Below are 15,753 nucleotides of genomic sequence, written 5' to 3'. Positions count from 1 at the left end.
AGGATGAAGCTACCTGAAATCAGTGTCTTTCAAATGCCTTATGTTCGATTTATTTTAAGCTCATGCCTTTTCCCTTCTGTCCTGTTCCAGATGAGATCACTGCAAGTTTTCGGCGCTTTGGACCTTTGATTGTAGACTGGCCACACAAGGCAGAGAGCAAATCTTATTTTCCTCCTAAAGGTAAATACTGCAAACCAATAACATGAGCATTTTAGAAAAATTTTTTGTGATTGGTCTGACAGTGACACAATGTTTAGGGGGGAAAAATTTAATCCTTGGGATTGTTCGAAACTAGTGAAGTTTCAAATATGCCTTTGTAGTTATTATTCACTAAAAGAATTCTTCCTTAACTTCCTGTTTTTGCTTTATTCCATTTTCCCTCTTTTCCCTGTTGTTGTACAGGTAGTAACAGCTTTTTAAAGGCACTAAATGCCTTCCACAGCAGCTGGGAAGGATTTGTCCCTTAAGTGAAAACCAGAGCACTTGTGGGTTGGAAATGTGTGCTGGGAGCACCTCAAATATTTTCCCCTCCTGTGTGGCAGTGTGATGTCAAACCTAATTCTGAGTGAAATTCTGATCGTGTAGACAAACAGACAGCAGCAGTGATGTTTGTGTTTTCTCTTGGCCAGGATATGCATTTTTGCTGTTCCAAGATGAAAGCTCTGTGCAGGCACTGATTGATGCATGCATTGAAGAAGATGGAAAGCTCTATCTCTGTGTTTCCAGCCCCACTATCAAAGACAAACCGGTAGGTGCAATTGTCAGGGCCTGCACAATTCCTGGGTGATGATCACAAATTGGGCTCTTCACATGCAGTTTTTTCTGTTTTCAGAACGTTAATGTTAAAATTTCTTTAAGGTGTCAAATTAAGAAGAGAAAACACCAACTTACTGCTTTTGAACTAGACATAAGAAAGTTTTTTAGTCTAGTAACAATGCTTAGTTTTTATCAGAAAAAGATGTATTTCCAGACAGGTATTTTTTGCTTGCTAATGATGAACATGTAGAATCCATATTGTCTGAGTGTTGTATGTAACAGATAAATCCTAAAGAACATACCATGGCATTGAACTGTAAATTATTAATATACAAATGATTGGGGGGCTGACACAAGTCTGTCAATAGTTGGGGAGAATTCTGCTCCAGTCGTGTGTTTCAAATTTTGACCAGCTGTAGCCAAATAGAAAGCATCTCAGGAGCTAAACAGGCATCTCTGGAGCCTGCTGCACTGAGATAAGGCTGGGACAACAGGAGCAGTGCAGATCTGTGTGACCAGGGGGGTTGTACAGCACGGCTCAGTCATGATTAAGTAAATGTGTGAGCAGAGGGTGAGGGTTTTTTCCCCCAGAAATTTGGGGAACAAGGAAGTGATGAAATTTAGCATCCTCAAGTGGTCTGTCTTATAGAGCCCGTTACCATTTCATTTTGCTGAACAAGTAGAGTTTAGAAACTACAGCTGTTTAAGAAGTTTTCTTCTCTGTAGGACTCTGTTGTAATTTATATTACTGAGACACTTTGAATTGTGAATGGTTAAAAAAACCAGGCTTTTTGTCCATAGGTTCAGATCCGGCCTTGGAACCTTAGTGATAGTGATTTTGTTATGGATGGTTCCCAGCCTCTTGACCCAAGAAAAACCATTTTTGTTGGTGGTGTTCCTCGGCCTTTACGAGCAGGTACACACTGCAGCACTGGGCATGTTGGATGTGCAGCCTGGTTTGGGGAGCACTGGGGGAAGCCAACCTGGAATTCTGAGTGTGGTGACACAGTGGGGGACACAAACCATCCTGAGGCGGTGCTTTGAGAGAAACGAGGCAGCCTAGAGCCCTGTTTGGTTTTGCTTTGTGCTGCAGTGGAGCTGGCGATGATCATGGACCGGCTCTACGGAGGGGTTTGCTACGCCGGCATCGACACCGACCCCGAGCTGAAGTACCCCAAGGGGGCCGGGCGGGTGGCATTTTCCAACCAACAGAGCTACATTGCTGCTATCAGCGCCCGCTTCGTCCAGCTGCAGCACGGAGAGATTGATAAACGGGTAAGGCCTGCTCCCCCCTGCTCCTCTGCAAACGCCCTCCCTGCCTCAGAGGTGTCCCTGGAGTGTTACAGCAGGTTAATCCCGTTTTTAGTGCCTCTCAGATGCAGCGCGGGGTGGAAGCGGAGTGGTGGGGAGCTGGTGGTGCTGGCACGTGGGAGGTGACTGTGAAAAAGGCTTTTCTTGAGTTGCTGAGTGTAGTGGGAAGTGTGGCAGCTGCCTTGGCCTTTTCCAAGAATATTGAGCTCCTCAGATGCTCCCTCTGCAAGGATTTGGGGTGTTTGTGAGGTGCAGGGAGGGAGGTGCCTGCCACAGCTCTTACTCCTTTGGGAGAAGAAGCAGAACCACCCCATGTGTGCTGGGCGTCCAAGAGCATCCTGGTAGTGCCTTGTAAGCTTGTTACTGTGCCCTGCAGCCTCGCAGTCACCCTCCACAGCCTGTGCAAAGGCTGTGCTTGCTTATTTCTTTCCTTTATTATTGTATTCCTTATTATTTTAAATTAGAGCAATATGCCAAATGGATCAGCACTTCGCTTTCTGCCCTCTTCATCTCTGTAAAGCCAGTTACAGTGATACTCAGACCACAGTTTTGGGAAACTCAGATGCTCACATCTCCTTTTGTAATTCATCCTTTGTCTCTGGATTTTTCCTACATGACTGTCACTGCTGATCTTAATTTTAAAGTTAATACAGTGGAAAACCTCCAAACTTGGCTGATTAGCCCATTATCTTTTCACTTCTGCTTTGGTTATAAAGCAGAAGAATTGTAACAACAATTTGACTGTGGGCCTGTGAATTGGAATGTCTTTGTTCTAATCTTGGCTCTGAAATAAGTTCTGTACAGCTTTGAACAAATAATTTGGGCTGCCCTTGTGCAACTTGTGCTTGCATAAGCAGACACTTGGGTGAATAGGTCCATTGAAGCTGGTGGGACTACAAATTTAAGTAAGTACTTGTAAACTCTGAAAAAAAATTTTGCAATCTATTTCCCCTTCCTCCTCTCCCCCCACTCCCTATTTCCTCATTTTTTGGTGCAGTTTTTGTGTGGGAAGATAATGCTCAGAGAAGATTCATTATAAGAGAAATTGGGTGCATAAGGGAGGTAAAAATACAGCAACACTAGTTTTTATTAAGGTTCTATATAGTTTTAGTTTTCCAATACTGTTTTTCTGCAAAAAGAAAAATAAAATTAGTTAAAAAAAGCCAGTAACAAGAAGGGATTTCCTGTAAAATTGGGCAAGGAGGTGCTGCTCAAGGGTGTGCCCTGAGATAATGCACAGGAAGGGTTCAGTGGCTGGGGCTCCCACCCTGAGAGGGCCTGATGGAGCTGCTGTAACTGAGGCTTTCCCTGGAGCTGGGAAATCCCCTGTGCCCAGCTCAGGGAGCAGTTCCAGCCCTGCCACACTCAGAATTAATGTGACAAGGACACCTGAGCTGCAGTTTGGCCTCTGAAGGTGGCTGAGCAGAGGGAATGGAGCAGAATCACCACCTGAAGGAGGCCTGTGTGGCATCTTTGTCCTTTTAGCATTTGGAAAAGGCAGCACTCCTCAAAAAATCCCCATCCTCCCACTGCCGAGTAGATTAGGGAATGGAGAACATGGTGTTAGGAATATTTGCCTGCTTCTGCTCTTGTACAAATTGACTGAGTTGGCAGGGCAGGGTTTTGGAAAATGCAACTCGAGCACTGAAAGAGGAGAAAAGCAGATCATTAAAAAGGCTACTGTGCTCTGTCTGAGCAGTTTATGTGTCCTGTAAGCAAAAATGACATCAAACTACTGCAGTGCCATCTGGACTGTGATAAAATTGGGTGGGTTTAAAAACCCAGCAAGTTGTGAATGTCCTTATTTGCCTGAGGTGTGTCCGAGGCCTGTGAGGTGCAGAGGGGAGCAGCCCCAGGCCAGATGCAGAGATAACAGCAGAGATACCAGTCACAGCCTGGGTGTTTGAAAATGTTGGTGAGAACATCACATTCAGTGAGCTTCTGAGAAGGTTCACAAACCCTTCTAGAGCAGGAACTTGTACCTATATTTATTTCTGCTGTTCTGAATTCCTGCCCATCACCTGGCCCTTAATGCCAGCAGTGTAGGAGGGCATCAGTCCCGTGGTAAGCCTCTCATTTGATCCCAATAAGATCAGGTGGATTTCCTTTTGCTGAGAGGACTAAGCCATGGAAAAAATACAGAAATGAAGTGTTTATTAGAGAATAAATGAATTATCTTAATGCTGGAAATTCAGACACGTATGCATATTTAATCAGCAGTAACAGTGTTGTATAAACAGTTTCCATTTCTGCCTGAAAGGGACAGAGCTTAATTGGGTATCAAAAATAACTCCCATAATTATCCAAGGTTTTGGTGTCAGTCAGTAGGTCGTTTCTGTAAATCAGTGACAGCAGGTGTCATACTGATGGTCAGCCCTGATTTCTGGGGTTTTTCTGCAGGATCATAGAAGGGGTAGAAGTGTTGAAGTGCCTGGAATTTGGGGTGTTCAACAGCCACGTTCAGGTGTCATGAGGGGGAAATCTCGATTTTAACATTCCCTACTGCATAACTGCTGTCTACCCTGCTAAAACACAGGTGTGGAGTTAAGAATTTGCACTGAAGAATGACCAACTGTCTCGTTTTGTGGCTGCAGGTGGAAGTTAAGCCATATGTCTTGGACGATCAGCTGTGTGACGAGTGTCAGGGCGCCCGCTGCGGCGGGAAGTTCGCCCCGTTCTTCTGTGCTAACGTGACGTGTCTGCAGTATTACTGTGAATATTGCTGGGCTGCTATCCATTCCCGGGCCGGCAGGGAGTTCCACAAGCCTCTGGTCAAGGAGGGAGGGGACCGCCCGAGACATATTTCATTCCGCTGGAACTAAAGGATCGCTCATTTGCAGGCCTCCAATTAAGTGCACTCTTCTGTTCCTCCCCACCCCGCCCCTCACTCACAGCATGTCCTTTTGTAGTAGTCTGTAATTTAACAATAGTCTAATGAAAGAATGACCTATAATGGGTATTTTATAGAATCTTGTCATTGAAAACTGTATTGGGAACTCCTTTTCGTATTGATAACATGTTGCAAGTGAGTTGCATTCTCTTGTCTTTACTACCGAGAGAACACTTAATTTCCTGCAACGTTTTCTTAGAGGAGAGAAAAAATATTAAGAGAAGAGAATTGAAACAATAGAGTATTTTGGTTTTTTAATTAAATTATTGTTAATAAAGAACATAATAATACTTTTATTAAATAACCGTGTAACAATAACACTATCAGTCTGTTCTGACACTTTTCCCCCAGGGAAGCCTGTTTTTGCCTCTCTTTTTTATTTTTTTTGTTTATTTTTGGATTTTTCCAGCAACAGATGAAGTTAGCATTTACCTACCAACAGGAAAGAGCATGTTTAAAGCAACAGAAATGCATGAGCAAAGTTGAAGCAGCACTATAATAATGATCTTTTTTTGTTGGTTTTTTCTTTTAAACTCTTTTAAGGGTTTTGAGGCTGAAATTTTAGCTCGGTGTGTATCTGACCGTGCCTCTGGCTACCACCCACATCCAAATTACTAACAAGATAGGCAGAGCTTACTATATTTTCATCAAAATGATTACATTTTAAGAATTCCTGAATGTAAAAGTTGAGTAAAGTTACTACTGAGGGGGGAGTGCACTTTTTTTTCTTTAAGAGAACTCAATTGTCTGGTTACAGCCCTAGATATCCTACCAAAGCTAGAGTAATGACAACTAGTGAACTGGCATTTCCTCTCCTGAAGGATAAATATATAGATTTTATTTTTGATGGCTATATATAACTCTATATCCTAATATACTAACATTCATCAGGGGCCAGCCTTTGCTCTCCATTTTGACATGAAAAAGTAGAAAACCTAAAGATACCTCAAGGATATCACTGATTTTTACTGGAGTTTTGCTATTCCATTGTGGCACACAGACTCAAATTGGCTGCTTATTGGTTTCCCATCTTGGCTGTAAAGTCAGTTTTCTGTCAAATTTAGCTGTAACAGAAGGCATGAACCCAAGGAGTTCCCAAATCCTGCTCTGCACCGCCGGCCGAATTTTGTGCACGGAAAGGTGCAGGTGTGCAGATGCCTTTCTTACTCTTCCTGTAGAAAGAATCCCAGCTCAGATCCCAGCTCTTCAGAACTAATTGTGGGGAGATAAAGACACGCAGGTGGAAGTGCCAACATCGCTAATTAACGCCGGCTTTATTGGGACTCAGTCCTGCCTTGAGAAGCATCAGCCCAGGACACGCGAAGCGAACGCTGACGAGTGGGTGCAGAGGGTTTAGTTTGAAACAGATGAATGAAGGAGTAGTTCTGAAAATTTAGTTTTAGTACTTTTCAACTAAATGCCCTGGCCAACTTCTCCACCAAGGATGTAGCAGTGTGCAAACAAAGTGATTCTGTGGCAATCTCTGCCCGGCCCCGGGGGCCTGGGACCACCCGAGAGTCTCCCAAACCAAAGATTTGCCCTGGCACTGCTTGGAAAACATCTGCTCCCTTCAAAGCCCCCCTCATCCCTTTCCCCCAGCCCCCATGATCTTTATGAGAAGCAGTTTTTTTGTTCAATACAGGCTTTAATGAACTGATACCTTACCAAGTTCCAAAGGTCAAAATGGAGACATTTGCTGTCTATTAGTCAAGTATAGCAAGGGAGCTGCTTTTACTGAAATCCCTGAAAATATTGACAACAGTAATGCAAATGCAGAGTGCTCTTGTGTAGATTGTCAGGGACTTTTTTTTCTCTGAAGTACATAATTCTAGTTGGAATGTTCCTTTCATTTTTTTAATGCTTGTAGGTGGCTTGGGGTGTGCTATTGTGCCGATCCTACCCAGCAAACAGGTGAGGTGGGTTTCCATTACAAGAAAATAACACTGTTTGAGAACTAGCTTTGAATAATAATTTTTTCCCTTTGTACATGACCTGCTGAATTTCGGTACAGTGTTTTTGTAGCTAACTTATTTTGTCATGCACATAATGTATATTTGTTATGCACTACTTTTGTATATCTTGTTTTTCCAACAGTGAGCATTTTTAGGCACACTTTTCACTGACGGGATATCTCTTTATGCAATACCTCAATTTTTCATATTGCAAAGAGTAGCTTTTTGTACTTTTATTACTGAGAGATCTTCATATACTTCATTTTTTAATATAAATAATTTTAATAAATTTTATTTTCTTATATTCTGCTTTTTATACATTTCAGTGCTCTGCATACATTTTGAATTATGGATGTTGTGCACTGGCAATGCTATTTTAGAATCTGCAGAGAAAAGAAAGCATGTTGCTTAAACATCTTAGCCCAGCACCAGGTATTTGGTGTACATATAATTTAAGAAATAGTATATGTAAAGTTGAGAATTAAAGAAGAAAAAGCATGAAAGTGACAAATGACACTTGTCTTTAGACCCATGAAATTTAAACGCATAAATATAGTGTAGAAATTTAAAAGTCAAGAACCATCAAAATTGTCTACCGCTTCTTACTGAGTTTTTAAAAATTATACACAAATGCAGACGTTTTTGGTGAATGTTTAGCCATTTTTATTATTAATAAAGAATCGATGTTAGGTGTTTGATGCAGAACCGTGTCTGCTCTTTTAAATTATATTTAAAGAATAAAAGAGAGCCTGCTAGGTGGCAGGCATGTAATGTTAGTATGCATGACTAATGTAAGAAATCGTTATTCTACTAATATTCACTTGTGATTGTGTGACAAGCGTGTTTACAGATCCTTTGGTTACACTTCGATTTACAGGGCATAAACAATTCTCTCCATTACTCTGTGCTCAACAGTGCTGGCCCAGCCTCCTGATGGCACGGGGCTCTCTGGGGTTACCGTGTAGCCCCAGGCTCATTAACGTGTAATTAGCTACCGGTGGGGGGGTGTCATTAATGAGCAGCGGCGTTCCCCGGGGGAGTGACAGAGTAATTCCATGGTTATTTTTGCAATGTAAAATAAAGTGTTTCTGATTATTTTATATGTAAAGGAACCCCACTGCCCCGTGCTTTTTTGGTATAGTCTCTACTTCTCCATACACAGACCTCTGCAGAATGCAAATTTCAACCTTGCAGTGACTGAATTTAGCGTTTTATAAGGATGCTGTTGGAAAGACTTGATAATTCACCCCTTGTGTTTTTGAAGAGTTCAAACCTTCTGTTCAAAGGTGATTTAAAACTTGAATGTGATGGATTGTGGCAAGTTAACTTCAAGTTATGTGCAATACCTATTTCAGACTTCTGGAAGATCTTTGCAGTGTAATTCTTTGTTTTTAATTGCAGACATTTAAAAATGTCATTTTCTACTGTTCTAGTAAATCCTCTTTCTTGCTGGTGTTTCTAAAGAAAAGAATCAGAAATCAATCTTTCTACTAATGTAAATTTGAGATTATTTTTAAAAAAAATGGAATAAAACGTTTTGGTCATTTGCTTTATTTTATTATCTTATTTTAAAGCTACTGTGATAGCATTGTAAGAATTGGGACAATATTGTATTCAACTGTTTTATTTTTTATATTTTTAAATTTTAAAGTATAATTAGTTTTTATAATTTTCATCAGATTTTTTTGTTATATTTTTTGGAAGTGAAACTTTTAGCAAGTGGGTGTCTAGTTTTTACTAATCCCTAATATGTTTTTCCCCCAATGTATTGCTCATATTATCAGAAGGAAAAGTTATTTAAGTATGTCAGTTAATTGTACTACTTGGCTGAATTTCCATATAGTTTTTACTGTGTATGGGGAGGTTGTAGTATTTATTATAGCATTTTAAATAAGGGTAATTCATTTTTTATTAAAGTCATTTTCACGTTTAAGTTCATATTTTTGTATGTTCTACTCTAAGTTATATAACACAAGTTACTTTTTTTAAAGAGTTCATTTGTTGAAGTGCTAGTGAAAATTAATGTTATTAAATAGTTTGCAAATGACTATTTATACCAGTATGCATATAATTTTTAAATATTTGTAATGTGAGATGTTGAATGAATAAAACTTTTAACTCAATGTTTCTTCTTAACCTTTTTCTTTTGAGCTTCCTCTAGGAACTCGTTCCTTCGTGGCCGAAGCTCGTGGGGATTTGGGAGAGGTTTTTGTTGGGCTGTGTGGGGTGAAAAGGGCTTTAGGTTCTGGTCTCAAATGCAGCAAAGGTTCCTTGGGGAGGTGAAGATGCAGCAGGTGAGGAGAGAACCACCGAGGCACAGGTAACCCCACTATGGTTTGGGCTGGAAGGGACCTTAAAGCCCATCCAGTGCCACCCCCTGCCATGGCAGGGACACCTCCCACTGTCCCAGGTGGCTCCAAGCCCTGAACAGCCTGGCCTTGGGCACTGCCAGGGATCCAGGGGCAGCCACAGCTGCTCTGGGCACCTGTGCCAGGGCCTGCCCACCCAGACAGGGAAGGATTTCTTCCCAATATCCCACCTAACCCTGCTCTATCAGTGTGAAGCCATTCCCTGTGTCCTGTCCCTCCATCCCTTGGAAAGGGTCTCTCTCCATCTTCGCTTCAGCTACTGTAAGGCCACAGTTGGGTCAACGAAATCCTTCTCTTTTCCAGGGTAACAATGCCATTTCCTTCAGCCAGAGAGAGACCAGAGACCGCTGTGCAGTGGGACAGAGAGAACCAGAGCAGGGCCAGGGCAGAGCCCAGCAAGGCAGGGACAGGCAGGAAATCCTCTTTAATTGTCTCACATTTGTGATCTGACAGTAACACAGGGAAGGCATCTGACATTTTAGAGAACTTACTCGTTTCAGCTTTTAATTTAAAATATTTAAACTTGAAATCTCTGGAAAGTCTCGTGAAGAGTTTCTAACTTACAGATCTGCTCTTCAAGGACTGTTCAACAGGTGCTTAAGGAATCCCAGAGTTGTGCCGCTAATCTGGAGAGCCATCACTGAAGGAATTGTGATGCAAATGCTCAGTGGATGGTGAGTCTCCTTCCTTGTGTGGGTGCTCCGGGAAACGCAGGTCCTGCAGCTCTGATGGGATTAGTTCTGCCAGTGCTCCCTTCACTTTCTTTTGCCTTCACCTGGTGCACATGGAGCAGCCCCTGCCTTTCAAAATTGGTTTTTAACAGGAATGTGAAGCTTTGCAGGTGGTTCCACACAGACATTCCCAATTCCCTTGCCACGACTGTTAGAACAGAGGGCTGGGATGCTGGGATCAGGAGTGGCTGGAGGTGCATTGCCTGCCCAGTGAGTCAGGAATGCCTCAGTGCTCAGTGCCAGCCCTGCAGCACCAGACACCCTTGACCAGCTCCAGCTGTGACTTGGCTGGGAAAATTTATCCCTCTGTTCTCTGCACTGGGGTTGTTGGGAAATAGCCACAGTTCTTGACATTGTTTTCAAGTGCAAATGGTCTTTCAAACAACATGGGCTTATTTATGTGTTCATGTTTTTTCACAAGTGTGACAGGCTTGAAATCTGGTCCTGGAGTATGGAAGTTTGAGGCTTTGGATGCTGTGGTGGTGGAACCAGCAATGTCCTTCACAAACAGGGCACTCCTTGCCTGACCCCCAAATCCTGCAAACTCAGAGTTTCTCAGGATCCAACATCTGATTTACAGTTGGGGATTACAGTGTATATTCATTCTAGAATTCTCCTCTTCTGAAGATTGCAGAATCCTTGGTGAATGTTTAAGTTTTCTTGCTAGGCAGAGTCTAAAACACTGAAATCAATAAGGGGAAAGGTCTGGATCATTCAAAACTCCAAATAATCTCTTGGGAGTGATGGGCTGATTCTGAATTGCTGGTAAGTTTCTTGGGCAATGACACAACAAATCCATTTGGGGTTTCACTTTGCGCTGAAGCTGTAAGTAAATGCTACAGGCAGACTCCAGAAGATGGAGGAAAGCCCTGCTGTGTGGAATTACAGAATTCCCAGTGTGTGATTCCCAGCTTTTTCCTTCCAGCAGGAGCTGCCCCCATCACAGTCCCCAGGAGCTCTCTCAGGTGCCACTTGCACTGAAGGAGCTGCCACATTCCAGGCTGGTGCAGGAGGTGGATGGACCCAATCTCCCCATGATTTAGAGGCTGAGCTGATCCCCAGGAGGGCTCTGAGCTGTCAGGTTGTTGTGGGACACTTCCTGCCAGTCCTGACCCTTCAGCTGCCGCTCCCAAAATGCTCAGTGCAGCTCCAGGGAATCTGGGACAAGTCATAGCCTCAGAAAGGGGAGATGAGGAGAAAAGCTGCCATCCCTTCCTCTGTGTGAAATAAGCTGATTCAGTTTGTCAGAGTGAAAAACAGCCTGTGGGATAAGAATATCCTCACAGCTGTCTGTGCACTCAGAGGAACTGAAGGGGGTGAATCAGTGCTCTGAATACACCACTGAAAGTCTTCCTGCACCCCCATGCTCTGATTGATGCCATCAGATATCACCTGTTTTCATGGCACAGGAACTATAATTTCCTGACTTCTTGTAGGGCTTGTCAGAGAGACAATTTGATACTAAATGCTGGTTTGTGTGAATGCATCTCTCCCTAAGGGAAGCTGCCTCTGTCCCTTTGTTTATGGAGTGTGGGAGACCGTGTTCTGTGAAGGTTCCTCTGTGAAATTTGCTCGTCCAAAGTTCTCAGTCCTCCTTGGTATGCAAAAAATATAGAGATGTATTAAGTCTGTGCTTGATTGCATTTTTCCTCCTGAAATTTAATTTGGTGAGTTATGAAAGCTGAGATTAAATCCTCTGAGCACAGCACAGGTCAAGGATGACTATGAGGACACATTTTTGGGTTTGTATTATTCTTAATGTTTAAAATGGATGTTGTTTTATTGCAGTCAGCCATGGGATATTTTTTATCCCAAAACTTTGAGTTGCTTTGCTTTTCATGGGAGTGAAGAACATTGCTTTTAAATGGCAGTTATGGGGTAGATGCAGTGGGCACACACTGTGTGCCTCAATAACTCAGACCAGATCTGAAATCCATGGAAAGAAAGCAATGCATTTAAGAAAAAAAAATCTCTGCCAGCCTTGTCCAACCCAAGGCTTGGTGTAACAAAAAGAATGTTTGCTTGGTGTAAATCACCATCTGACATCGCTGCTGACTCACAGACCAGGATCAGTTTGCTCAGGGATTGTTCAGGCCTTGCTGTGCATTAAGTTGTCACTTTGGCCAAGCGTCACTTTGCAAGGCAGTGCTTGTGGCTTTAAGCTGATGCCCAGTGCTGGGCTGGGTTGGGAGCACGTTCATGCCAAGTGTTTCTGAGTTTAAATGGGATTCCTCACGTTTCTGAGGCATTCTCCTGGAAGCAGCAGCAGCAGCCCCCAGCTCTGCTGCAGTGGGCCAGCTGTGCATGGACAGATGTTGCTCTGTACACACTGGCAAAATCAGCCCAGCTCTTCACTCAGTGCAAAGGGAATTTGCTCAGGCGTTGATTTTGCAGGGGGTGTCTGTGGAGGACTGTGAGGGCAGAACAAAGCAGTGACTGCTTCCATTTTCTCTGCAGAGCAGCAATCCATGGAGACAGAGCCCTGCTCTGCTCCTCTCCTGGCAGCATCCTGATATCTCTGGGGGAGAGAGGGAGGAGGGAATGCTCAGTGCCTTGCTGCTGAGCATCCCAGAACCTTTTGGGTTGGAAAAGACCTCAGAGTTCATCAAGTCCAAGCTGTGCCCCATCCTCACGTTGTCCCCCATCCCCACCTTGTCCCCAGCCCAGAGCACTGAGTGCCACCTCCAGGGATGGGCACTCCTGGAGCCAGGTGTGTTGGTGGTCACACTTTGGCCTGAGATCCCATTGGATTTCAGAGGAGAAGTAAGAAATTGAGAGCTTTCTGTGCCTAGTCTTGGGTTATCTACATTAATGCTGAATCTGGGGATGATCTAGTGATTTTTGCATTTTACATCCTGTGTGAGCCAGGATTCTTTCAGCATCTGGTGGGTTATGGGAGATAGGGCTGAACTTCCTCAGCTGTGTGTTCCCTCAGGATCTAACTGCACATTGCTCTGAATAGGAGACTTTTAATCTTTAATATCATAGTCTCTGCAGCCTAAAACTTGGAAAAGTTTCCCTGTCTCTGATTTGGAAACAAATACTGATAGCTTGCACATTTAGTTCATTTTTCATTTGGAAAATTAAATCAGAGCAAGTGAAGTCCTCACCTGCCTTCTGCTTCATCCACTTGGCTACCAGCTTTTCCTGCAAATCAGGCTGTGTCATTCTGGTGTAATCTCAGAGCTCATTTTGTCTCCTTGTTTTCCCCATAGTTTTATTTCCAACTGGCAATCTGTTGAAATGCTGTAACACAAAGTTCTGCCAAGCCAGGGGTTTTGATCTCCTTGACGTGGGTTTTGTTGTAAAGCCCATGGATCTTCTCAGTGATTTGGAAATCACTCCAGGGGAGGCTCAGGCTTTTATGTAACACAGTTTATAGTCTGCTGAGTATTTTTATGCACAGCATGAAGAGATGGGAGAACAGGCTTCTCTTATGAGGGGTGTGGAGGAAGGGATCCCCATATGTGTGGTTTGTAAAGCAGTGGGAGCTGGGCAGGTTCACTGCTGTGAAATGCAGGTACTGTTCCATTTTCTCTCTCTGCTGCCCATTACTGCTCACACAATTAACTGAGAGCCAAGCTGAATGATGAAAGAAGTAAGAAGAAGCTGAAGGCAAATTCATTGCTTTGACTTAGCAGAAGTCGTGACTTTTGTTTTTATAATGATTCCTGGTTACACTAATAAATGGTCCCCAGTGTCTTTTGTGCAGTAACCACATACTAATGAAATCCCTCACTCCAGTGACTTATTAAATATTCTGTGAAAATGAAGGTGATAGAATAATTGTTTGTGCTACTGCTGAGGGTATAATTAACAAGTTTTGAGTGTAGCTGTTGTCAGAATGAGCACACTTTTCCCTGTTCAGTGTCAGAGTCCTACCTCAGATGTATTCACCCTTTGCAGTTCATCAAGGTAATGTTACACCTAATGAGCAATGGCCTTGCCTGAGTTATGTTGAATTTTTGGGTAAGTTTAGGTGAGGTGTATGGAAGGAATTGTTCCCTGTGAGGGTGGGCAGACCCTGGCACAGGGTGCCCAGGGAAGCTGTGGCACTCTGTGATTCCATGTATTCTGTGGAATCATGTGAGTACTTTCTACTGCAAGAATGTTCAGGCAAACCCAAATCTCCCCCAGCAGCAGAAGTGTGGGTTTTTTCAGGGAATCTCTGACCATGTGTGCAGCAATGTCCCAATGTCTCCCTTCCTTCCTTCCTTCTTTCCTTCCTTCCTTCCTTCCTTCCTTCCTTCCTTCCCTCCTTCCTTCCCTCCTTCCTTCCCTCCTTCCTTCCCTCCTTCCCTCCTTCCTTCCTTCTCCTTGGCATCAGCTCTAGGCACCAAAAGCTGCCTTATTTTAAAAGAACTGTCAGGGCTCATGGATGGTGACACATCCTTGGCCAAAACAAATCTGAAACAATGGAATTCAGGAACCAAGTCGTGAGATGGAGGAGCTGCCATGGGAGCACACAGCAAACACACAACGAGGTGCAGGCTGGAAGATGGGATCTGGGCTATTTTTAACCAGACAGTTGCAGCTGTGGTGAAAAGCTGAGATGTTTGCTCAGGGTGATTAATACAGAGATAGTGGCCAGCTGGTAGTCAGTTCACACATGCGGAAAGGTGGGTGAAGAGCAGCGTGCAGCTAAAATAGCTGAACTTGACAGATCTGCAGAGAGATTTTAGGTGGCACTGATTTCTCTGGGTAGCAGCAGATCCTAAAAAGAATCTGAGCTGAATTTGCATTTGAGATCAAAGTGCTGGCAACGTGCTGTTGGGAAAAGTGGACAAAATGTGCCCCACGAGGTCTGTGTGTTTGCATTAGCAGGGTGGAAGCATTTATTTCTGTGAGTACAGGTGCTGAGAAACCACTGCCTTGGCAGCCGTGGTGCCCCGAGGAGGCCGGAGGAAGGAAGCAGCTGCCAGCTGGCACAGGCAGCTCCTGCCCTGGCAGATACAGCAGCAGAGTGTTCCTGCACAATGCCGAGACAGTCATGGAATGAACACGGGGCTCTTTGGGTTTGTGTGCGAGCATTCACTGGGGGGTTGTGGTGTGGGCAGCACTGCAGCTAAAGAAGGGATTTCTTTACCAGGGCTTTGGCATGGATGCACCTGGGGAAGTCTGTACGTCAGGACCGGTTTTTAATGAAGCTTTTGGGTTTAATATCCCAAACTGAACTCACTGGCTGCTGCTCCACTGGTACAGTTGGTTAGTGCAGGTTTTGACAGAGGAGGGAGTTTGGGTTTGTGGAGGAGTGGAATTGAAAATTGTAGAATCACAGAGTATCCTGAGTGGAAGGGACCCACAAGGATCATCGATCCAGCTCCTGTCCCTGCACAGCCCCAGAATCCCACCCTGTTCATGCCTGGAGTGCTGTCCAAGCCCTCCCGGAGCTCTGGCAGCCTTGGGCCGTGCCCATTCCCTGGGGAGCCTGGGCAGAGCTCAGCACCCTCTGGGGGAAGAACCTTTCCCAAATATAGGAGGTCACAGTTGATATTGGAGGTCACATTTGATCTCAAGGCTCCTGACTCAGTGGTTGTGTCACACCTAAACCTCCTTTTCAGTCCACACCCTTTGGACCCTGCAGGAGATGCCCTTTTATAACTGGGAAACAACGAATTACTCTGTCAGGCCGTGCCTCTGCGAGTTGTTTTCCCTCGTTTTCGGCTGCATACGTGACATGCCTTTAGCGGGCAGTGTGTACAAGGACCGGCGATCCGGGGATGCTGGGCAGGCCGCGCTCACTG

At 44.0% G+C, this 15,753-nt stretch overlaps 2 protein-coding genes across 3 annotated transcripts in view; both read left to right on the top strand.

Moving 5' to 3' along the window:
* Positions 1-9,032, top strand: part of CPEB4 (cytoplasmic polyadenylation element binding protein 4) — a 37,605-nt gene extending 28,573 nt beyond the window's left edge. For both annotated transcript variants that reach the window (XM_014312229.2, XM_005418802.2), the window contains 5 exons: positions 91-180; positions 630-748; positions 1,558-1,672; positions 1,850-2,031; positions 4,662-9,032. In XM_014312229.2, coding sequence (XP_014167704.1) covers positions 91-180; positions 630-748; positions 1,558-1,672; positions 1,850-2,031; positions 4,662-4,889 — 734 coding nt within the window. In that variant the 3' untranslated portion in view covers positions 4,890-9,032. The remainder of the gene's footprint in view (positions 1-90; positions 181-629; positions 749-1,557; positions 1,673-1,849; positions 2,032-4,661) is intronic.
* Positions 9,033-14,618: 5,586 nt separating this feature from the next.
* Positions 14,619-15,753, top strand: part of CUNH5orf47 (chromosome unknown C5orf47 homolog) — an 8,294-nt gene continuing 7,159 nt past the window's right edge. The window contains exon 1 of the mRNA XM_031055217.1: positions 14,619-14,628. Within this exon, the coding sequence (XP_030911077.1) occupies positions 14,619-14,628 (10 nt within the window). The remainder of the gene's footprint in view (positions 14,629-15,753) is intronic.

The sequence above is a fragment of the Geospiza fortis genome, unplaced genomic scaffold (genome assembly GCF_000277835.1).
Source record: "Geospiza fortis unplaced genomic scaffold, GeoFor_1.0 scaffold55, whole genome shotgun sequence".
Classification (NCBI taxonomy): Eukaryota; Metazoa; Chordata; class Aves; order Passeriformes; family Thraupidae; genus Geospiza; species Geospiza fortis.
Note: the sequence above shows the minus strand (reverse complement) of the source record. Positions and strands in the feature narration are given on the sequence as shown.